The sequence below is a fragment of the Coregonus lavaretus genome, assembly GCF_964263955.1.
Source record: "Coregonus lavaretus genome assembly, chromosome: 3".
In the NCBI taxonomy this organism is placed as follows: Eukaryota; Metazoa; Chordata; class Actinopteri; order Salmoniformes; family Salmonidae; genus Coregonus; species Coregonus lavaretus.
The window spans coordinates 19989212-20014285 of record NC_139990.1 but is presented as its reverse complement, the minus strand read 5'-3'; the positions used below and the strand labels follow the sequence as shown (position 1 = coordinate 20014285).

The 25074-nt window shown below is 44.4% G+C and overlaps 1 protein-coding gene across 1 annotated transcript in view; it reads left to right on the top strand.

Annotated features, from left to right (window-relative positions):
* Positions 1-25074, top strand: part of LOC311115485 (death-associated protein kinase 2-like) — a 44180-nt gene that overhangs the window by 11731 nt on the left and 7375 nt on the right. The window contains exons 2-10 of the mRNA XM_084157313.1: positions 12870-13046; positions 13425-13646; positions 13793-13931; positions 14313-14442; positions 16458-16506; positions 17297-17323; positions 18754-18906; positions 19448-19493; positions 21851-21940. Coding sequence (XP_084013439.1) covers positions 12982-13046; positions 13425-13646; positions 13793-13931; positions 14313-14442; positions 16458-16506; positions 17297-17323; positions 18754-18906; positions 19448-19493; positions 21851-21940 — 921 coding nt within the window. The 5' untranslated portion in view covers positions 12870-12981. The remainder of the gene's footprint in view (positions 1-12869; positions 13047-13424; positions 13647-13792; positions 13932-14312; positions 14443-16457; positions 16507-17296; positions 17324-18753; positions 18907-19447; positions 19494-21850; positions 21941-25074) is intronic.

Here is a 25074-nt window from a genome sequence, read left to right as displayed (position 1 = left end):
TACTGTAGCAATAAGGTTTGTGCAGTAAGCTATAGGCCCAATACATTATCACCTCATATTGGCTTTGCTTGAATTGCCCTGCCAATGCATTGTTGTTCTTGTTCGGGACATTTTTTTAAATTATATTTCAAAATTTGAGGTAGGCTATATGATCACACTGGTAATAGATCCATTGTTGTATTACTTGTGAAGCACAGCTGAGTGAGCATACATAAAAAAAAAAAATGCTTTTTATTTGCATTTTACTGGGCTGATGGTGCCTGCATCTGATGGTCAGTCTCAGTGGAGGGAGAGAGCAGCAGACTGAGGGTCCGCCTCTCAACATCCCTCCGCTCTCCCTTTCCTCCACTGACACTGACCAAAAAGGGACACCGTCTTCCAGCTGATGGCGAAACTCGAGTCGCACCGCATTATTTCTTCCTCATGCACAAATTCATGTTGTTACTCCTATGAACAGAGAAAGGGAAATATTCCTAGATATGAAAAAATACCCAAGCCGCTAATAATAACACTTTCCTACTCATTCATTACTGCTGCAGTGCTTGTTGTAGCGCTGAGTGGAAATAGGAAAACCCCACATTTTTTGGCTTATAAAGGTGTTGAATACAAAGTGTTGACAGTGCTGAGCAAGAACTTAAACATGAACTCACTCATAAAAACAGCATCTCTTTGCTGTGTTCGTTGACAGTCTCTCTCTAGTCATGGTTTTAAACGTTTTGAAATCTCACAGTATCAACTTTGCTGTAGCTTTCTTTTATGCCTGCTAAATTACTGCAGACACTGTAATCTGAGCCATCCGATTGGCCAGTGTTAGGCCTATAGTGCACTTGATTTGCTCTCTGGGCCCGCCGGGAAGGCATAGTTTGTACCTTCAGAGACATAGTTCAAATGAAATAGTTCAAAATGGCAACAGTTCGCCTACCCGGCGCGCAGGGCAGCTGAATCGACCGGTTGGTGATCACTGCTCTAGAAAGTTGAGTGAAGTTCAATCTTGTACATCTCGACTGCCGCTACTGCGCGCGCGCAGTTTAGAGGGAACATTGGTTGCCAACTCGGACCAAGATCATTCCTAGAGATTATGACATTTGTTAACATTACTGTCATTCATTTCATTCAGTCAGTTACTGCTGGCCACGAGTTAGAGGCGGATGCCTGGAGAGTGACTCCAGTCCCAACTGGCAACTCCGGAAACCCTACTCTACAGTTTTGAGTTATGTATCAACTTCAGGGCCGCTGGCAAACGTGTGGCGAGCAGGCATTTGCTCCAGCAGCACTTTTCAATTAGGTGGGGCAGCGCGTAAACATTAGCGTCTGATCAACTGTAGCCTACCTATGCACCCTGTCCCATCTGGCCAGGGGAAACGAAGCGGTAACGTTATGTATTTATATCCTAAGCCAATTTTATTTTGTGTTAAGAGAAAATGTGAATGTGATCAAATTTGTTTTATATTCAAACTTCAGTTTGCTAGGCTTTTTTAAATCTAAATTATTTACTGGAATTAATCACATCAATACATAGTGATGACAGGCTAGACAGTGTTAATGTGTTTTTAATTACAGATGTATATAGGCCTATATGATGCAACCCTACAGAAAGCAAGCTCAGCCCTATTAATTCTATTATCTCTGTGTAAGGCCAGGAGTTTTTCCAGGAGTTTAAAACTACAGTATGTGACCTGATTTGAAAAACTCTGTTCTCATCATAGCCAACCTGGATTCAGGGAAAGACGTAACATAGTAAACGTAAATCTGTCTCCCTTAATTTACATTTTACATTTACATTTTAGTCATTTAGCAGACGCTCTTATCCAGAGCGACTTACTTTAGTATGTATTCATTTGTGGATTAATACATACTAATTTGTGGATGTCCATCATCCATTTCAAATGATATGTTACAAATTACAATTCGTATGATATGTTATGAATCACAATTCATACAATATGTGACAAATTTGCAATAAGTATGATATGTTACGAATTCCACTTTGTTGTGGCTAATGTTAGCTAGGCTATGGGTTAGGGGTTAAGGTTAGGGGTTAAGGTTTGAGTTAGGGGAATATTAGCTAACATGCTAAGTAGTTGCAAAGTAGCTAAAAAGTAGTAGGTAGTTGCAAAGTTGCTAATTAGCTAAAATGCTAAATTAGCCAGCTCATGCCTGAGAGCAATAGGATAGTGGCTCTCGCTCCTTTCGCCCTGATCAACATTTACGCTTCCAGTGTAGCAGGTAAAAATATCTACTGCTTTTGCGACGCCCCAGTGTACAGTAGCTATGTTAGGCTACTGGAATTCTTTGCAGTTAGGTTGTTTTTAGTTTTTTAAAAAATATCTGCCTAATGGGACAACCACAGAGCAGGCTCAACCTGCCCGGCTGCCATAAATTGTCTGTCTTTCACTAAAACAATGGGCATGAAACAGAAATATCAGTTTTAGGCTTACTGGAATTCCTTACAGTTTTGTTGTTTTCAGTACAAAGAAAAATCACCTGGGGCAACTTTAGATCAGGCTCAATTTGCCTGACTGCTCAGTTCACTTGCCCCAGGCAATAGTGCAACCCTTAAGGTCCCTGCTACAACTAGGTTCAGGAGTTTTACCTGCAGGTAACCATCAGGAGAAAAAAATGGCCCCATCGCTCTGAGACCTGTGGTGCCACCTCTGATCAACTGTGTACAGTAGTGGATGTGAAACACGCCTGCCCCATAGCATGTTGGCTGGAGTACATTGGTGACATGACTGAAATCTGAACGTTAACTGTCGCTCATGGAGTGCCAGACCAGTCTCTTGCTCAGTTGGCTAATACAGTTGGTTTTGAGTGGCGTGTGTTGTTGTACAGAAGGTTGCGAATTTGAGCCATGCTCCTGACAGAATAGAATACACTCTGTTTACATGGTACTGGTCTATGGCTTGTGCCCACACTGAAGTCAAGTGGGTTGAGCAGTAGTAATCTCAGAACAGCTCAGTCTCTCTACACTCCATGATGATAGCATATTTTCAGCAGAACTGAACTGTACTGTGTATCTCTGACTCATCTTTTGTGAGGTCAGCCAGATACACACACACACACACCAACTTTGCATACACAAACACACAGACACCAGTTTGCTGGCGGCACCCACAAACAACCACCCTAGATAAGACAGTAAAGCCACGGTCTGTCTGTCTATTTTGGCCCATGTTTAGGAACAAGGCCTCACTTTAAGCCGCTTATCGGACCTCTTGACATGATGACATAGTGCACCGTTCACAAACAACACCATTGTTCCACTGTCGTGTTATTTGGGGAAGGGGTGGTTTTTGGAGTTGCGGGGGAGCTGGTTCTTGAATCAACGCAGTTGTTCTCAGGATGTTGTCATGTTGTTGACTTCATGGTATTGGGGTGGGAAGCTGGGGGTGGATCACGAGGGGAGTCTCGGGAATGTCTTTTTGGGAGAGGCTGGGATAGGATTTATTGTAACACATGGGCGTGAACAACATCTGAGAATGACTTTTAGCACATGGACCAGGGGAGGGAACATGCACATAAATACTGTCAGACAGGGAGTCCGAGAGTGAAAGATATGATTGTGTTCTGTAGTTAGTATATGTACAGGAAGACTCACAAACACTCACATTCTGTCACAAATAGACGCATTTATGTGTACACCAGTTGTATTTGGCGCATGTAAAAAATACAATTTGATTTGATTTTCCCTCTATATGATTTGCAGACTGTTGGAGTTGACCCCTCTTGTCCTCGCTCTCTTTCTCTTGCTCTCTTTTCTCTCTGTATGTCTCTGTCTCTTTCTCCCTCCCTCCCTCACGCCATGTTTTTGTCTGTCTGTCTGTCTTTATGATGCTGGTTTTTGGAGACAACATGCTTTTCTCTCGTTGTCAGCATTTCTCTCTTTCTCTCGCTTTCACTCTCTTTTACCCTCCCTGTATTTGGTTAATTATATTATGCATGACTGGATGCCGACAAGGAGAATTCTTCCCTGCAATTAACATCAGTAATCCTTTCAAAACTGATCACCAATCTCCAATGAGAATTTTCAAAAGGGCTGCATTACATAACCAAGGGAAAAAAACACTCACTGACGCATGGGCTGATGTACTTTGACACTTGAGGCTTTCTGAGGGTTTTAGCCTGTTATTTTAATCATGTTTGTTTTCACACTGTGGGTAGAGGCAGAGTAATACTCTGTGAACTTACACTTCAAAACACCGGCTCTGTCACGCCCTGGCTCTGGGGACTCTGAAATGTTGAGCCAGGGTGTGTAGTTTCTGTGTTATATTTTCTATGTTGATGTTCTAGATCGTTTAGATCTATGTTGGCCAGGGTGGTTCCCAATCAGAGGCAGCTGTATCTCGTTGTCTCTGATTGGGGACCATACTTAGGCAGCCTGTTTGGCACTAGTCGGTGTGGGATCTTGTTCCGTAAAGGTTTGTTTTGTGTAACCTAGGACTTCACGTATCGTTTGTTTGTTGTTTTGAGTCGTGTTAAGTACTTAATAAAATGTACGCTTATCACGCTGCGCCTTGGTCCGTATCTTCCGTGAACGATCGTGACAGAAGATCCCACCAAAAGAGGACCAAGCAGCGTGCCCAGGAGGAGAAGATATTCGCGGGGAAAGGGCCATGGGCAAAGGTAAATGCCCAGGCAGGAGAGGAGAAACGGCACCAACCGTGCCGACGGACACGCGAGAGGCAACCCCAATAAAACATTTTGGGGGGGGGCACACGGCGTGGACGACGGGGCAGCAGGAGGCAGCTACAGGGCGAATCTGCAGACTAGAAGAGGAGGCCACCAGGTTACGGGGGCTATTGGTCCAGAGGGAGCAGGAGTTAGTTGGTCGGAGGGAGGAGCTACAAGAGGCGTTAAGGGAGAGGGAGAGTGTAGAGGCACGGCGAGAGGAACTGGTTAGGCAGCAGAAGGAGCGGAGGTTTATAAGGAAACCTAGTCCCGCTCCTCGCACCAAGCAAGTGGTGTGTGTCACCAGTCCGGTCCGGCCTGTTCCTGACCCTCGCACCAAGCCAGTGGTGCGCGTCGCCAGCCCGGTCCGGCCTGTTCCTGCTCCCCGCACCAAGCCAGTGGTGCGTGTTCCGAGTCCGGTCCGGCCTGTTCCTGTCCCTCGCGCCAAGCCAGTGGTGCGCGTCGCCAGCCCGGTCCGGCCTTGTCCTGCGCCCCGCACCAGGCCAGTGGTGCGTGTTCCCAGTCCGGTCCGGCCTGTTCCTGTCCCTCGCGCCAAGCCAGTGGTGCGCGTCGCCAGCCCGGTCCGGCCTGTTCCTGCCCCTCGCACCAAGCCAGTGGTGCGCGTCGCCAGCCCGGTCCGGCCTGTTCCTGCCCCTCGCACCAAGCCAGTGGTGCGCGTCGCCAGCCCGGTCCGGCCTGTTCCTGCCCCTCGCACCAAGCCAGTGGTGCGCGTCCTCAGCCCGGTCCGGCCCGTTCCTGCTCCCCGCACCAAGCCAGTGGTGCGCGTCGTCAGCCCGGTCCGGCCCGTTCCTGCTCCCCGCACCAAGCCAGTGGTGTGTGTGTCCAGTCCTGCACGGCCCGTGCCTGTTCCACCGGTGCCTGGTCCGGCACCTGTCAGCTGCTCCACTCCGGAGCCAGAGCAAATCGCTACACCGGGGTCCGGTCCAACTCCAGTCAGCGGATCCACTCCGGAGCCAGAGCAATCCGCTCCACCGGTGTCCAGTCCAGCTCCGGCCAGCGGCTCCAGTCCGGAGCCTGTACGGTTTGATCCACCGTCGTCGGGTCCAGCTCCAGTCAGCGGTGCCAGACCAGATCAGGGGCGCAACGGGGAGGTGGAGAGAAAGTGGTGGTCACACCCGGAGCCGGATCCGCCTCCGAGGCGGAATGCCCACCCGGCTCCTACCCTGTTGTGTTTGTGTGGCGCGGTCGCAGTCCGCACCTTTGGGGGGGGGGGGGGTACTGTCACGCCCTGGCTCTGGGGACTCTGAAATGTTGAGCCAGGGTGTGTAGTTTCTGTGTTATATTTTCTATGTTGATGTTCTAGATCGTTTAGATCTATGTTGGCCAGGGTGGTTTCCAATCAGAGGCAGCTGTATCTCGTTGTCTCTGATCGGGGACCATACTTAGGCAGCCTGTTTGGCACTAGTCGGTGTGGGATCTTGTTCCGTAAAGGTTTGTTTTGTGTAACCTAGGACTTCACGTATCGTTTGTTTGTTGTTTTGTGTCGTGTTAAGTACTTAATAAAATGTACGCTTATCACGCTGCGCCTTGGTCCGTATCTTCCGTGAACGATCGTGACAGGCTCACTCTTCAGTTCACTGCTAATAAGGGCTTATGGGTCATTCCATTTGATTTCAATAACTCTTTGACCGCACCCCTTTTGATTTGAACGAAACTTTCCATATATATTTGCCCATAGTAGAAGTGGTCAGAACTGACAAAACATTTAGGAGATAGAGGTGCTAAAAGTTGACCCATTTTGCATACTCCACCTTACCATGAGACATCCATGTTTTTATCACTGGTAAAGATAAATGGTGGAGTTTGATAACATTTAAAAGCTTACAAACAGGGTTGTCAAACTGTTTTGTACCACTAATGTCAATTATCTAAAAACGCATCAACTCTGATTTTTTTCATTTTCACATACAGTGAGGGAAAAAAGTATTTGATCCCCTGCTGATTTTGTACGTTTGCCCACTGACAAAGACATGATCAGTCTATAATTTTAATGGTAGGTTTATTTGAACAGTGAGAGACAGAATAACAACAACAAAAAATCCAGAAAAACGCATGTCAAAAAAGTTATAAATTGATTTGCATTTTAATGGGGGAAATAAGTATTTGACCCCTCTGCAAAACATGACTTAGTACTTGGTGGCAAAACCCTTGTTGGCAATCACAGAGGTCAGACGTTTCTTGTAGTTGGCCACCAGGTTTGCACACATCTCAGGAGGGATTTTGTCCCACTCCTCTTTGCAGATCTTCTCCAAGTCATTAAGGTTTCGAGCCTGACGTTTGGCAACTCGAACCTTCAGCTCCCTCCACAGATTTTCTATGGGATTAAGGTCTGGAGACTGGCTAGGCCACTCCAGGACCTTAATGTGCTTCTTCTTGAGCCACTCCTTTGTTGCCTTGGCCGTGTGTTTTGGGTCATTGTCATGCTGGAATACCCATCCACGACCCATTTTCAATGCCCTGGCTGAGGGAAGGAGGTTCTCACCCAAGATTTGATGGTACATGGCCCCGTCCATCGTCCCTTTGATGCGGTGAAGTTGTCCTGTCCCCTTAGCTAAAAACACCCCCAAAGCATAATGTTTCCACCTCCATGTTTGATGGTGGGGATGGTGTTCTTGGGGTCATAGGCAGCATTTCTCCTCCTCCAAACACGGCGAGTTGAGTTGATGCCAAAGAGCTCCATTTTGGTCTCATCTGACCACAACACTTTCACCCAGTTCTCCTCTGAATCATTCAGATGTTCATTGGCAAACTTCAGATGGGCCTGTATATGTGCTTTCTTGAGCAGGGGGACCTTGCGGGCGCTGCAGGATTTCAGTCCTTCACGGCGTAGTGTGTTACCAATTGTTTTCTTGGTGACTATGGTCCAAGCTGCCTTGAGATCATTGACAAGATCCTCCCGTGTAGTTCTGGGCTGATTCCTCACCGTTCTCATGATCATCGCAACTCCACGAGGTGAGATCTTGCATGGAGCCCCAGGCCGAGGGAGATTGACAGTGTTTTGTGTTGTCACCTTCTCACCAAGCTGCTTGGAGATGGTCTTGTAGCCCATTCCAGCCTTGTGTAGGTCTACAATCTTGTCCCTGACATCCTTGGAGAGCTCTTTGGTCTTGGCCATGGTGGAGAGTTTGGAATCTGATTGATTGATTGCTTCTGTGGTCAGGTGTCTTTTATACAGGTAACAAACTGAGATTAGGAGCACTCCCTTTAAGAGTGTGTTCCTAATCTCAGCTCGTTACCTGTATAAAAGACACCTGGGAGCCAGAAATCTTTCTGATTGCGAGGGGGTCAAATACTTATTTCCCTCTTTAAAATGCAAATCAATTTATAACATTTTTGACATGCGTTTTTCTGGATGTATTTGTTGTTATTCTGTCTCTCACTGTTCAAATAAACCTACCATTAAAATTATAGACTGATCATTTCTTTGTCAGTGGGCAAACGTACAAAATCAGCAGGGGATCAAATACTTTTTTCCCTCACTGTATGTTGTAGTTTAGACCTTATTTTACATAATCTGAGGTGTTTGTGTTGTGCCCGCCATTGGATGAGACGCCATACTCTTGAATACAGGGTGGGTGGCATTTCAATCATAGAAATGTAGTTAATAGAATGGAAATATCCCTTCAGGCTAGGGCTGTGGCGGTCACGAAATTTCGTCAGCCAGTGATTGTCAAGCAAATAACTGTCGGTCTCACGGTAATTGATCGTTAATTAACATAAACACATTTAGCATCCATGTAATATAGCCTACACCGTCACAATAAATCCATTATTTATTTTAGACGGGTCTAAAGAAGCATGATATTGTCACGATCGTCATGGAGAGACCAAGGCGCAGCGTTGCGGGTGAACATATTATATTTATTAAATGATCACACGATCAAAACAACAAACGAAAAACGTGACGTCTATGGTTAAACACACACCAACACGAACAAGAAACCACAAACACAACGTGAAAGACAGACAGTTAAATATGGCTCCCAATCAGAGACACCCAGCTGACACTCGTTGCCTCTGATTGGGAGTCACTCAGACCAACATAGAAAAATCTAACATAGAATTACACACCCTGGCTCAACATAACATTGTCCCCAGAACCAGGGCGTGACAGTACCCCCCCCTAAAGGCGCGGACTCCGACCACGCCAACTAAATCCCACAGGGAGGGACCGGGTGGGCACTCCGCCTAGGCGGCGGATCCGGCTCCGGACATGACCCAGGCACGGGTTGTGCTGGACTGACGACGCGCACCCCTGGCTTGGTGCGTGGAGGAGGAACGGGCCTTACCAGGCTGACGACGCACACCGTAGGCTTGGTGCGTGGAGCAGGGACAGGCCGGACTGGGCTGACGAAGCACACCACTGACTTGGTGCGGGGAGCAGGAACGGGCCGAGCCGGGCTGACGAAGCGCACCCCTGCCTTGGTGCGGGGCGCAGGAATGGACCGGACCGGGCTGACGAAGCGCACCCCTGACTTGGTGCGGGGAGCAGGAATGGGCCGGACCGGGCTGACGACGCGCACCACTGACTTGGTGCGGGGAGCAGGAATGGGCCGGACCGGGCTGACGACGCGCACCACTGACTTGGTGCGGGGAGCAGGAATGGGCCGGACCGGGCTGACGACGCGCACCACTGACTTGGTGCGGGGAGCAGGAATGGGCCAGACCGGGCTGACGACGCGCACCACTGACTTGGTGCGGGGAGCAGGAATGGGCCGGACCGGGCTGACGACGCGCACCACTGACTTGGTGCGGGGAGCAGGAATGGGCCGGACCGGGCTGACGACGCGCACCACTGACTTGGGGCGGGGAGCAGGAACGGGCCGCGCCGGGCTGACGAAACGCACCACTGACTTGGTGGGAGTGGCAGGAACAGGCCGGACCGTACTGGGAACACACACCACTGGCCCTACTTGAGGATCAGGAACAGGCCGGACCGGACTGGCAACACACGCCAGTACCTCTCGCCGTGCCTCTACAACCTCCTTCCCCCTGGTGGCCAGTGACTCCCGTAACCTGGCGGCCTCCTCTGCCAACCCGCTGGACCGCTCTATCGCGGCCTCCTGCTGCCCCGATGACGTGAGCCCCCCCCTAAAAATGTTCTGGGGGTCTCTCCTCCCCGTGGGCCAGGCCTCCATCGTTCTCGCCCAACTCTCGCTCCTCTGTCTCCAACTCTCGCCATTCAGCTCCTCAATGGGCTTGACCCAGTCGAAGCTCCTCCTCAACTGGTCCCAAGTCCACCCTCTCTGCTCCTCACTAGGCTTGACCCAGTCGAGGCTGCCACGGAGATCTGCCAGCGATGGCTCCTGGACACGCTGCTTGGTCTGGTTTAGGTGGTTTCTTCTGTCACGATCGTCATGGAGAGACCAAGGCGCAGCGTTGCGGGTGAACATATTATATTTATTAAATGATCACACGATCAAAACAACAAACGAAAAACGTGACGTCTATGGTTAAACACACACCAACACGAACAAGAAACCACAAACACAACGTGAAAGACAGACAGTTAAATATGGCTCCCAATCAGAGACACCCAGCTGACACTCGTTGCCTCTGATTGGGAGTCACTCAGACCAACATAGAAAAATCAAACATAGAATTACACACCCTGGCTCAACATAACATTGTCCCCAGAACCAGGGCGTGACAGATATGAAGAAAATGTAGTCTATTTCAGAAGAAAATAATAGCATACTCTGAGTTGTCCTTATTCTAGGTCCTGTTGTGGCTATGCCAAATGGTTGTGGGCTACACTAGTTCATTTAGCAGACAAGATTTGCTTATAATTCCATGGCATTATTTTATAGTATGAAGAATACAATTGAACAAAGCTGAATAAAATATAAATATTTTCTCCAAATGATTTGAGGGAGTGCGCACATGCGGCTATTCTGTGTTGAGCGGTTAACAAAGAAATAGGTACTCCTATATGCTTAATTTAGAGTTATTAATGTAACTTTAGTTGTTCTACAAACATTGGGCTATATGTTTTGATTTATAATGCATTGTAAGGCTGCACAATGAGACTCTAATGATGATTTGAGAAAAGTCGCTTGAAAGGCATGAGATCTACTTAGTTTTTTGCGCAGGCTGTACACACTCCAATAGTATCCAATAGTATTTTCCAATCGTTCTGTTCCGAGTAGAACTGCACATTTTTTTGTTCTGACCAGAAAATAACGTTTCGGCACCGGTTTCGAACCCCAAAAAAGTAACGGTTCATATAGTTCCTTTTCGTTCCTTTTTTTAACCTGTGAAATCAATCATGTTTTTACATTTAACTCATTAATTTACTCCACCAATTTGCGCCGATAGAGCAGCTTGCTGTGGAATGGATAAGATGGTTGTTTACATGTTTGACTGGACAGATAAATGCAGGTTCGAGATGCTACTGAAATTTCACGGGTGGAGAGAGAGCGAGAGGTGGACATGGAGGGGGCTTGGCTTGAAGTGCTGAACATCATGATGTGAATTGGAATGTGTTTAGGCTATTACTAGCATTATAACGTTACTGAATTACAGAATTATACACTAGAAATTAGGAATATTTTTGGAACTAAGAATAACATTATTAACCAGTTGTCAAGATTTGAAAATAACGGTTCTGTTCCGGAACACTAGAGATCACTTTCGTTCTTTTTCGGTTTTTGGTTCGGTTCCCTGAACTGGTTCCAATCCCTGATTTCCATTCAAGTCACATTTTCTGATTTGTGGATCTTCCACCATCTTTGTGCTACTATTTGAAAGTTAAAATGTCTATTGTACCCCCATTTTAGTACATATATCAGCCAAAACATGACACCCACCCTGTATTCAAGAGCATGCTGTGTCTCAACCGATGGCAGGAACAACAATAAACACCTCAGATGATGTAAAATAGGGTCTAAGCTACAACAAATGCGAAAAATAACAAATAAAATTAATGTTTAAGGTAAAAAAAAATGACAATTCTTTATTAAAAGTTTTTTATATACGAAATTATAAAATAGTTGGTCAACCCTGTTTGAAAGCTTTTAAATGATCAAACTCAGCCGTGTATCTTTTCCAGTGATGAAGATATGGATGTCTCATGGTAGGGTGGGTATGCAAAATGGATCAACTTTGAGCACCTCTCTACTTTCTGACCACTTCTACTATGGGCAAATATATATAGAAAGTTTCGTAAAAATTTTTTCGTTTAAAAAGTGATTGAAATCAAATGGAATGACCCTTATGCCACTACTGTTGAGTCATTGTTCTATCACGGTTTGTGGTTTGAAGTTATTTGTGTTGCAATAGAGAGAAATAGTAATTACGTATTTTTGTAAGCACTAACTCTACCATGGTTCGTTGGACAAAGCCTATGGAGAAAATGAATGGCGTTTTTGTAAAGGTTTTGTATAACGCCGAAAATAAGGTCTGTGGTGAACACAGGATTAGGAGATCTTTAATGTTTGGTTCTATGAGATCATCAGCTAATTTTGAAGAATTTATGTAATTTTTAAAAACACAAAGGCTTCATAATTCATAAAGGTCATGTTAACTGACAGCTATTATCTCATATAACAAAACCTATAACATCTCCTAAATCTGTGTTAACCTCTGACCTTATTTTCTGAGTTTATTCCAGAACCCTATTCTTTCGCCATAAATTTTTCCCACTGGGATGCCTGAATGACCCAGAGGTAGCTCATTTCCGGGTTTTAGGACTACAAGCTGGCGAGCTCTATAGAGCCCCCTCCTTATTATGAGCGGAATCCTAATTTCAGATATTTCAGATCGGTCTTGAGCTAAAATCGTCCATTGGCCTCAACTGAAGATATATCTGAACATTTGAGTTGCGGGTGCACATCTCAATATTGGTTTTGTGTTGTAGATATGTAGCAGTGTTTTTTGTGATGTGCCTTGTGTTTGGGGATCCATAATAATCATAATCATAATAATAAAGTCAGGATTCAATTCATCCCCTCAAACTCAACTCTGGACCTCGAAGCCAGTTCCACTGCATTTTTTCATTGTTCCCCTCTAATCAGGAACTGATTTAGACCTAGGACACCATGTGTGCGCAATTAATGGTCAGGTAGAACAGAAAACCAGCAGGCTCCGTACCTCATAGGGTAAGAGTTGAATACCCCTGCGTGCTATCACACTTGCCTTAGAACTGTGATATTAATTGTTTTCTTTCTTTCTTTGTTCAGGTCCCGACCTTGTGAAGACATAGTTGAGAGCACCATGCAGAAATTGGACGGAACCACCAGTAACATACAGTGACTGGAAACAGAGGGAGAAACTGGGGAGAAGAAGAGCAGTATGGCAGTCTTTAATAAGCTCGATAATGTGGAAGACCTCTATGAGATTGGAGAAGTAATTGGGAGGTAAGGATGGTCATTATAAAAGGTATTCTTGTATGAGGCTGTTTAAGTGAGGAAGGTATTATAACTCTGAATTCAGTTACTTTTCAAGGTCAATTTTGCATATGCTGTCTTGTTGCATAGGTCAATGTTAACTCAAATTCAATGTAAGCAATTGGAATAATAAATAAATGGACCGAATTGTGAATAGAAAGAAAGTACTCATGTCTGAGTCTTGTTGCTTTTCAACATCACAAATGACATTGCAGGACAGCTACATAAATAAATATGTGTTGTGTTCAGGAGGAATGTATTTTTATTGGACAAGCTCAGGTAGTACCTACCCATTTCAAAACGTTTCCAAACAACTAAATAAATTGTTGCACTCTGTCGCCGCCCCAGTGGCCACTTTGGGCAGGTGCGGGAGGTGCGCGAGCGGGCCACAGGGGCTCGCTGGGCTGGGAAGTTTCTGAAGATTAGGAAGTGCGCCAGCAGCCGGCTGGGCGTGGAGAGGAAGAGCGTGGAGCGGGAGGTGGAGGTCCTGCAGGCCCTGCAGCATCCCAACATCATGGCCCTAAAAGATGTGTTCGAGAGCCGGGCCGAGGTGGTGCTGGTGCTTGAGCTGTGAGTGGAGGAGGGAGAAAACAATACTATTTGAACCCAGGTCATACATGCAGGGCAAGTCATTGATTCCATTGAAGTGGCTGAATTATGTAGTAGAGTTAAGTTCTAACACTCCTCTCCATTTATTTTCCTCCTTTCTCTTTCAGTATTAATGGAGGAGAGCTGTTTGACTTCATCGCTGAGAAGGAGAACCTGACAGAGAGCGAAGCCATCGAGTTCATGAAGCAGATACTACTGGGCGTGGGCTTTATGCACAGCAAACAAATAGGCCATTTTGACCTAAAGGTAAATTATGCTAATGTATTGATTTTACATACTGCAATAGTCTGTAGTAGTGATTTACCTCCCCAATAACACTGGTAATGTAGTAGTACGCATAAAAATAGTAACACATCAAAGCCTGTTCATTTATTTAATCTAAAATCCCAGGCCTTTAGGTATAAGTACTTGAAGTGAAAAGAGCATATCTGTATTCATCCATCCCAAAACAAACATGCTGACACGGCTACTTATTAGCAGAAACATCCACAGGTGCCACTAAAGGGAGTGTGCCTGTTCACTAGTGTTGACGAACATGCTGTTTGCGTGCTGGTTGGTCAGCATGCAGTTGACCATTATGGTCAGATTGACCTCATTTTGCATGTAACATGTTTACTCCCCGATCAGCCGGAAAACATCATGCTGTCAGACAAGATGGCGCCAAACACCGACATTAAGATCATCGACTTTGGGCTGGCCCACCGCTTCCAGCCAGGGGAGGAGTACAAGTGCATGAGTGGCACCCCCCAGTACATTCGTGAGTAGTACAGTCCTTTCATATGAGTTAGGCCCAGTTTAAATACCATGTAAATGCATCCTTCCTCTACCGTCGCTGTGATGTACTTACTGACATGACTGGATTCTTGAGTACTATGTAGTGAAACCCATCGCTTACGTTATATCTAATTGTCCCACCAGTGATTGAGGTAGGAAGGATACTGAAGAAAAGGACTAGGACAGACTAAGCTAGGTTCAGGACTGTTTCTGCCACCATGGTGCATCAGTCAGAATGAGAATCAGGAGATGGAGCCGGAATCCAGGTTTAGGGGTATTTATTACACCAAGTTAGAACACAGGAACAAACAGAGGTAGGGCTTGTAAGGGCGGTTAGAAGGATGTGCTTTAGGATGTGGCTTGTAAGGCCTTGGAGATAGGATTGGATGTAGTGGTCTCGAAGGGAGTTACAAAAGGGAAACATTATGAACACAACATAAAGCTGCACACATGACAAAGTAATTCCTTGTGACTTACAGGGAATGGGCTTAACATAAAACTACAAACTAAGGAGGCTGCCAGGGCTAAACATAAAAGGTGCATTAGCATGAATATAAAGGATACAACATAACAAGTTCAGGCAGCATAATATACATGGTTAACTTACTTAATCATATCAAGCAGGATGGCATCACCAAGAAAACTATTATAGTGTGTAGGAAGGAGCATACCACTTAAATAGGACCTGAAAGGGGTGGAAAAAGGCGGCGGTGGCATGATTTAGGAGTGGAAACAGGTGTGGTGGAAAGGGGCGCGGTCTAGGGTAATTGGAGACAATTAGAAGACTGTATGAGTGGCATGACCCTTCACAACAGATGCATTATTAAAGAATTGGAACAGGCCACTTGTAATGCAGTGCCTATGTGGCTGAGGTCCCTACTGTGTTCTGTGGAAGTGAGCGTGTATTTCCAGGTCCAGGGGTTTCCATGGAGACCGTGCAAGAAGTGCAGTGTCATGATCTGGGTTGATGGTGTTATGATAAACTAGGGTGGTTGCAATTCCAGTTGAAACAGGAAGTGATTTGGATGATGTAGGATAGTTGCCATTTCAGTCATAACTAAAATACACCCCCAACCCAGACCATTTTAAGAAACCTCTTATCAATATAATAATTATATTCTACATATATTCAAAATCGACATATTATTAATTCAGCATATCACAAAACAAAAATGCATGATAAAGCAAAAATATCCTTAAAATCCAATTAGATTTGTAAACCACAGGTAGTTTGCCCCAAGACAAAGAGCTGTTGTCAAACACTAGCTGCTTCAACACAGATTTGGCCAGCATGATAAGGTTGGCATGGTTACAAATCTTTTCCTGTTTGGAATTCAAATGTTTTTTCCCAGCAGTAGCAGCGACAGTACTGTAGGTTTAAATAATACAATGCAACTGGTGGAGGAAGTTATCTCAAAGCCACTGGGGTTGTTTGACTTGTAGGAACAATCTATTAATGGTTTTCTGACGAATGCAGTGTTCAGTTTGCATTCTTAACTATGTGAAATTGTTCCTTCAGGCAGTGTGAAGTCTGACAGGCCTTCTGGGCTTGTCATAAATGCAGCTACATGCATAGACAAGTGTCTCCGATTGCTTTATTGGAATGAAATACAATTTGTAGATATTGCCAAAGCAGTATAGTGGTAGAGCATTTCAGTAAATACAAGGGAAAGGGGATACCTAGTCAGTTGCACAACTGAATGCATTCAACTGAAATGCGTATTCCTCATTTAACCCAACCCCTCTGAATAAAAGAGGTGCGGGTGCTGCCTTAATCGACGTTCACGTCATCGGCACCAAGGGAGCAGTTTTTGTTGTTGGGGGTTAACTGCCTTCCTCAAGGGCAGAACGGCAGATCTTTCCATCTTGCTGGCTCGGGGATTCGAACCACCGACCTTTCGGTTACTGGCCAAATGCTCTAAACTGCTAAGCTACCTAATAATAATAATAGTACATAAACATGATTCTTTTTTAAAATCTCATCTCTCTCTCTCTCAGCCCCTGAAGTGATCAACTACGAACCTCTGAGCACAGCTGTCGACATGTGGTGAGTGTGTGTACTGCCGTCTCTTCCAACCTACACACTTGTATATACAGACACCTAAATGGAACCTCAAAACACACCCATCCCACACCCCTGATATATACGAAAAATGTCCCCCTTCCATCTTGATGAATAAGCCCTTGGGATGCGTTTGGGCGTGTGTAGGCACGCTTTCCCTAAAAGCAGTGTGACTGTTTCTGGTTGAATGCATTAGGTACACCCTATGTGTTCAGACACTGTATAACAATCTGATTCTCTAGTGGGTTTCGGCTAGATACTGTGTTGTTTTTTTGACACAGAAATGAACTGGTCGGAGTCTGGACCAACGGAGGGTTGGACTTGATTGTAGTACAGTAGAATATGAGTGTATCCAGACGCACTCCAGCCCAGCGTTAATAAATGGTGCTCAAAACTGAGGGACTTTTAAAAAATAAAAATTCGTACCCCAGGACACTTAACATTGTGACTATCCCCCAAAAAGTAAAGGAGCATTCAGATGTCTGCGTTGATCTTTGAGGTTTATTTTAGGGACAAACAGACAGGCTTATGTTTTTGATGTGTCATGCCCCTCCTCCAGAGCCTTAGACAGGAAACTGCCAGAGGCAGCTGATTATAGTACTTTTAGAAATATGAAAGCAAGCGTTAAAAAACTACTCACCACAACAGCTCTAATGTCTACATCCTTTGGAATAAAGTTAAGATATTGAGATAAGAACTGTGTCTCTCTAGGCCTCTGTGATCAAAATAACCACAACTAAGTTCTTTCTTTGTTTGTGTTTGCCTCCCCCAATAGGAGCATCGGAGTGATCACCTACATACTGTAAGTTGGGGGAGAAAATGGGGGTGCTACTGTATGTTTGGATTCACACATACAGCATTCTGTTACGTTACAGCCTCATTCTAAATTGATTAATTGTTTTTTCCCGTCATCAATCTACACACAATACCCCATAATGACGAAGCAAAAACAGGTTTGTTATACATTTTTGCAAATTTATAAAAAAATAAAACTGGAAATATCACATTTACATAAGTATTCAGACCCTTTACTCAGTACTTTGTTGAAGCACCTTTGGCAGCGATTACAGCTACGAGTCTTCCTGGGTATGACGCTACAAGCTTGGCACACCTGTATTTGGGGAGTTTCTCTCTTTCTTCTCTGCAGATCCTCTCAAGCTCTGTCAGGTTGGATGGGGAGCGTCGCTGCACAGCTATTTTCAGGTCTCTCCAGAGATGTTTGATCGGGTTCAAGTCCGGGCTCTGGCTGGGCCACTGAAGGACATTCAGAGACTTGTCCCGAAGCCACGCCTGCGTTGTCTTGGCTGTGTGCTTAGGGTCGTTGTCCTGTTGGAAAGGGAACCTTCGCCCCAGTCTGAGGTCTCTGGTGAGACCTGAAAATATTTGTGGGAATGGGAGAAACCTCCCAAATACAGGTGTGCCAAGCTTGTAGCATCATACCCAAGAAGACTTGAGGCTGTAATCGCTGCCAAAGGTGCTTCAACAAAGTACTAAATAAAGGGTCTGAATACTTATGCAAATGAAATATTTCCTTTTTGTCTTTTTTAAAAGTAAATTAGCAAAGATTTATAAAAACCTGTTTTTGCTTTGTCATTATGGGGTATTGTGTGTAGATTAATGAGGAGAAAAAAAACAATTGAATCAATTATTGAATAAGGCTGTAACCTAACAAAATGTGGTCAAGGGGTCTGAGTACTTCCCGAAGACACTGTGTATGTATATATATATATTCCCCTAACCCTACCACCCCTCCCCAAATGTAGAGTAAACTAATGGACAACACTTAGGCTTCCACTTCCAGCTTATACATACTATATACATTTTACAGACACAGTATATTTTTACAATAGCTATCTTTTGTTTGTTTTTAGTCCCATCCTTCAGCTACCCTCAACCCCTTCCATCTATCTCAGAAGACCATCCAGTTTTGATTTCTATTTGCCATATATTTTTCAACTGTGCTGTGATGTTTCACAAAAGTTCTGAACCTTTCTATTCTAATAGTTTCTACAGATTAAAGATACATTTAAAGATAAACAATTTTGCTAAGAGTATTATTATATTATTGATCGATTTACTATGACTTTTCAAATCACCCAGCAGTGCTATTTGCAGAGTTAATCAGATAGGTATTAGCATTGTGGCAATAGCACCATCTTCCTCTCTCTTGACTTGGAATTGGGCAATAGTAACATCAACCTTCTTTCCTCCGACTCCCCTTTATTTTTCCAGACTGAGTGGTATGTCCCCGTTCCAAGGGGACACGGACGAAGAGACGCTGAGGAACATCATAGCCCTGAACTACAAGTTTGATGACCACCACTTCAGCATGACCAGCGCCATGGCCAAAGACTTCATCCAGAAGCTCTTCGTGAAAGATCAAAAGTAAATAATGCATTGGTCATGGGTAATTTGGCCTATTACGATGTCCTTTTACGATGTCAATACAAATATGGAATGGTGACTGGAATAGTGAATGCATCACTTATTTTGTGTTTTTTTTCAGCCACTATATTTTATTTTCAGCCTCTATTGATAGAATAGGAACTGTGTATTGTATGAATAGATCACCCTTTGTCTGTCTCTCTGTGGTTACTTGTCTGTCTCTGTGTAGTGAGAGAACGACAGCTGAGAATGCCAGCTTTCTGGCTCAGCTGGTAGAGCACGGCGCTTGTAACGCCAAGGTAGTGGGTTCGATCCCCGGGACCACCCATACACAAAAAATAAATAAATGTATGCACGCATGACTGTAAGTCGCTTTGGATAAAAGCGTCTGCTAAATGGCATATTATTATTATTATTATTATTTCAGACGCTATTGATAGAATATGAACTCGGGTATGAAATTAATAGATTACCGCCTGTAGTGTCTGTGTCTGTGTGTGCACTGTTCTTATTGTCTCTCTGTCGGTCTGTCTCTGTGTAGTGTGAGAATTACAGCTGAGGAGTGTCTACACCACCCCTGGATCAAGGTGAGAGTCAGCAGCACAAGGCTTTGCACCTTACAAACTGTTTAATATGTGAAGGATAAACGCCAACCTTGGAATTAGTGGACAACGCAGCGGGACGAGGCGGAGTCGAGGTAATGTACAGAACGTTGGCGTTTATCCCGCTTATACCACAGTTGCCAAAGAAAACAATACTATAAGCACACATTTACTGCTAGAAATAAAACATTTTCGTTAATATTTTCATTTATATAAGCGAATTCATACTTTCTCATCTTTTGGTTGCTAGAGACGCGACCCAGTCGTTCGTTCGATTACTTTGATATTTATGGACGTGACCCAGTCGTTCGTTCTTTATGTTCCGTTGCCATGCTCGCTGGCAATGTTCTTATCCATTGCTTGGCTAACACAGTCACGACCTCTGCAGTAGCTGTTTTCTATTGACATTCATTTGGATACATCCATAACAATGAGCTGATAATGCCCGATTTTGCCTGGCATAGCTAGAAGAGTTTGCCTTCTCGTCAGGACACTCGACACTGTTCATTACGAGGAGATTGCATTTCATATCAAACACTAGGCTAGAAGCTAGCTAAATAGATTGTTGCTAGCAAACCTGCCAATATAACAAGCAAATAAAAAAATATCCGTTGCTGAAAACAGCTGGTCAAACCAGAAACGTGGTAATATTTGACAGCATAGCGCCACTTGCGTCTTGAATGCAACAGTAGGGACCAGAGAAATTAATTTTCATCACTCACCACGTTAGGACATCAGATGCTCCAAAAAAAAATTCTGCAAAAACAAATCAATGGTAGCTAGTTGTTACCTACCCTTACCACCTGGGGGCGGCCCGTCAGGAAGTCCAGGATCCAGTTGCAGAGGGAGGTGTTTAGTCCCAGGGTCCTTAGCTTAGTGATGAGCTTTGAGGACACTATGGTGTTGAACGCTGAGCTGTAGTCAATGAATAGCATTCTCACGTAGGTGTTCCTTTTGTCCAGGTGGGAAAGGGCAGTGTGGAGTGCATAGAGATTGCATAATCTGTGGATCTGTTGGGGCGGTATGCAAATTGGAGTGGGTCTAGGGTTTCTGGGATAATGGTGTTGATGTGAGCCATGACCAGCCTTTCAAAGCACTTCATGGCTACAGACATGAGTACTACGGGTCGGTAGCCATTTAGGCAGGTTACCTTAGTGTTCTTGGGCACAGGGACTATGGTGGTCTGCTTGAAACATGTTGGTATTACAGACTCGGTCAGGGACAGGTTGAAGATGTCAGTGAAGACACTTGCAAGTTGGTCGGCGCATGCTCGGAGTACACGCCCTGGGAATCCGTCTGGCCCTGCGGCCTTGTGAACTTTGACCTCTTTAAAGGTCTTTCTCACATCGGCTACGGAAAGCGTGATCACACAGTCGTCTGGAACAGCTGATGCGCTCATGCATGCTTCAGTGTTGCTTGCTCAAAGCGAGCATAGAATTAATTTAGCTTGTCTGGTAGGCTCGTGTCACTGGGCAGCTCGCGGCTGTGTTTCCCTTTGTAGTCCGTAATAGTTTGCAAGCCCTGCCACGTCCGACGAGCGTCGGAGCCGGTGTAGTACGATTCAATCTTAGTCCTGTATTGACGCTTTGCCTGGTTGATGGTTTGTCGGAGGGCATAGCGGGATTTCTTATAAGCGTCCGGGTTAGAGTCCCACTCCTTGAAAGCGGCAGCTCTACTCTTTAGCTCAGTGTGGATGTTGCCTGTAATCCATGGCTTCTGGTTGGGGTATGTACGTACGGTCACTGTGGGGACGACGTCATCGATGCACTTATTGATGAAGCCAGTGACTGATGTGGTGTACTCCTCAATGCCATCGGAAGAATCCCGGAACATATTCCAGTCTGTGCTAGCAAAACAGTCCTGTAGTTTAGCATCTGCATCATCTTACCACTTCTGTATTGAGCGAGTCACTGGTACTTCCTGCTTTAGTTTTTGCTTGTAAGCAGGAATCAGGAGGATAGAATTCTGGTCAGATTTGCCAAATGGAGGGCGAGGGAGAGCTTTGTAGTGGCAGGGGACTCTGTGTGTGGAGTAAAGGTGGTCTAGAGTTTTTTCCCCTCTGGTTGCACATTTAACATGCTGGTAGAAATGAGGTAAAACTGATTTAAGTTTCCCTGCATTAAAGTCCCCTGCCACTATTAGCGCCGCCTCTGGATGAGCATTTTCTTGTTTGCTTATGGCCTTATACAGCTCGTTGAGTGCGATCTTAGTGCCAGCATCGGTTTGTGGTAGTAAATAGACAGCTACGAAAATATAGTGCACGTTTAGTATGTGTATTTGTTTTTAATCTCTACATTGGTTAATTTAATCTCCTTCACTTATTATCTCTCCCACTCTTTTAGCCTCTTACACAAAAACAGGTTGCCAATAGGAATCGCTCCTCCATCAACATGAAGAACTTTAAGAAGTTCAATGCCAAGAGGAAATGGAAGGTCAGTAGGATATATGTCCTATTTATATAATATCATTTTATGCCATATCACATATTATTATGACACTGAATAAAGCTCAAATCTTGGAAATATGCATGTGTTTTATTAAACAGATAATGAAATCAAACTGAGGTCATTGCTACATAGTCAATTATTTTCTTCTGGAGCTAAATGAACAAATAGGACATGAACGTGAGGCAGCAATGTTTTGTTCGAAAGGCCCTTTTCAAGTCTACTCCCTAAGGGGCAAACCAGCTTTCAAAAGAATAGGCTGCGAATTTTGTTAAAAGGCGTCAAAATATTTTAAAGGCATGCGAAGTTTGGTAGGCTACGAAATATTTCAGGCTGAAGTTTGGTCAAAAGCTGCTAAAATATTTCGGTCTGCTCAATATTTCGGCCAGTGAAATATTTCATGCTGTGAAGTTTTGTGAAAAGCTACTAAATAGTTTAATATTTCAAAGACCATCTAAATATTTCAAGCCGAAAAGTTTGTTAAAGATAAATATTTTTCCCTGCGATGTTTGTTGAAATGAACACCACTAGCTAGTTAGCTACGTAGTTAGCAGCGGTAACAAGTTAGCTACGACGTTAGCAGTGCTAGCTAGTTAACTACATCGTTAGCAACCCTAGCTAACAACGCTAGTTAGCTACATCATTTGCAGCGCTAGCTACAACCATAGCAGCACTATCTATTCAGCTATGTCATTAGCAGCGCTAGGTATTTAGCTATAACATTAGCAGCGCTAGCTAGCTACATCACTAGCTAGCTACGTTGTTACTAACTGCTAACAATATTGAGGGGTGGGGGGAGTTGTCATGTCCGCAGAAGAGTGGGGGCGAGGGGGGTTGAGGGTTGAAGTAATACGTATATCACCAAAGAAGAAGCAGAAATAGGATAAGAAAACACCCCTCCATTAAAACCCCCAGAAGAAGACCATTACCCATGTCATGATTAGGGATCCAAGTCCTGGATGTCGCCCTGATATAGTGTACTGTACATTGTAACGTTGAAAGAACTTTGATTGCCTTCAATGGTTACAGCATTTATTAAAAATCTGTTTTACAAAAGAATGACTCGAACTTGGGGAAATTTCCAGTAGAGGTGAGAAGTACCAGAAACTGATTCCCTAATCATATGACAAGGGTTGAGGGTTGAAGTCATGCATTCGGAAAGTTTTCAGACTTTCCCCTTTTCCACATTTTGTTATGTTACAGCCTAATTCTAAAATTGATTAAATTGTTTTTTTCCCCTCATCAATCTACACACAATAAGGCAAAAAAAAGTATTCAGACTAGTCTCCCAGATGGCCACTGAAAAACATCCCCACAGAATGATGCTGCCACCACCATGCTTCACTGTAGGGATGGTGCCAGGTTTCCTCCAGACGTGACGCTTGGCATTCAGGCCAAAGAGTTCAATCTTGGTTTCATCAGACCAGAGAATCTTGTTTCTCATGGCTTGAGAGTCTTTTAGGTGCCTTTTGGCAAACTCCAAGTGGGCTGTCATGTGCCTTTTACTGAGGAGTGGCTTCCGTCTGGCCATAAAGGCCTGATTGGTGGAGTGCTGCACAGATGGATGTCCTTCTGGAAGGTTCTCCCATCTCTACAGAGGAACTCTAGAGCTCTGTCAGAATGACCATTGGGTTATTGGTCACCTCCCTGACCAAGGCCTTTCTCTCCCGATTTCTCAGTTTGGCAGGGGGGCCAGCTCTAGGAAGAGTCATGGTGGTTCCAAACTTCTTCCATTTAAGAATGATGGAGGCCACTGTGTTCTTGGGGACCTTCAATGCTGCAAATATTTTTTGGTACCCATCCACAGATCTGTGCCTCGACACAATCCTGTCTCGGAGCTCTACGGACAATTCCTTCGACCTCATGGCTTGTTTTTTGCTCTGACATGCACTGTCAACTGTGGGACCTTATATAGACAGGTGTGTGCCTTTCCAAATAATGTCCAATCAATTGAATTTACTACAGGTGGACTCCAATCAAGTTGTAGAAAAATCTGAAGGATGATCAATGGAAACAGGATGCACCTGAGTTCAATTTCGAGTCTCATAGCAAAGGGATGAATACTTATGTAATAAGGTATTTCTGTTTTTTATTTGTAATAAATTAGCAAAAATGTCTAAAAACCAGTTTTCGCTTTGTCATTATGGGGTATTGTGTGTAGATTGATGAGGGAAACATGTATTTAATCCATTTTTAGAATAAGGCTGTAATGTAACAAAATGTGGAAAAAGGGAAGGTGTCTGAATACTTTCCGAATGCACTGTACATTTTCTGGTACTTCTCACCTCTACTAGTTCTTTCAGCGCTACAACGTACACCATATCACCAGTAGCGGTGCGTGGGTAACATCACTGGGGAGGCCAGGAAAAAAATGCCATATTACAACCTATGTGTTGTGATAATTGCCTTGTTTGCTCTATAACCTGTAAGGTCATATGCCTTGCAACCTGATATATAGGCCTAAGGCTTAGACAATAAGAAGACAGTAGCAGAATAAATTCATCACAAAACTGGAGAGCAACATCTGTCTGGTGAAATCCACAAAGCATATTAGATGTAACAAACAGTTACATGACCTACAGCATGGTCAATCAAGTTAATGTTTCAGACATTTTCGGACTACTAAACAACTATTGACTTAGAACACCAGAGAGATACCGTCAGTTGCAAAGAAAACAGGAGCTGCCTCCACTATTCCAGCACCATTTCAACTTCAACATTTCAACAGCATCACAACACCTATGCTTAAGTCTAATACAGTGACAACTAAAAAATTCCAAAAACAATTTAGTCCAATCAACGTAAGCTAAATATCATGGTCCATGGTACTGATTTCTCTGTGTGTGTTTGTGTGTAAGCGTAAGTATTTTTTTTTAAACTGTTGATTCACCCTACTTCTAGAGAAATGCAATTGCCATCCTCCTCTCTTTCATGTTGCCGAAACGGTCTATGACTATCACCATTATAATCATTGGCCATTCGCCATCCCTATCTCCATCCATGGCTAATTTAGGAAAGGGCCAATTTTAGTTAGCTAGCTAGCCACCCGAGGACAATAACACAACAAGATTCAACAATTCAAGTATTTTTCTGTCAATGACGTTTGGCTTCAGATGTAATGT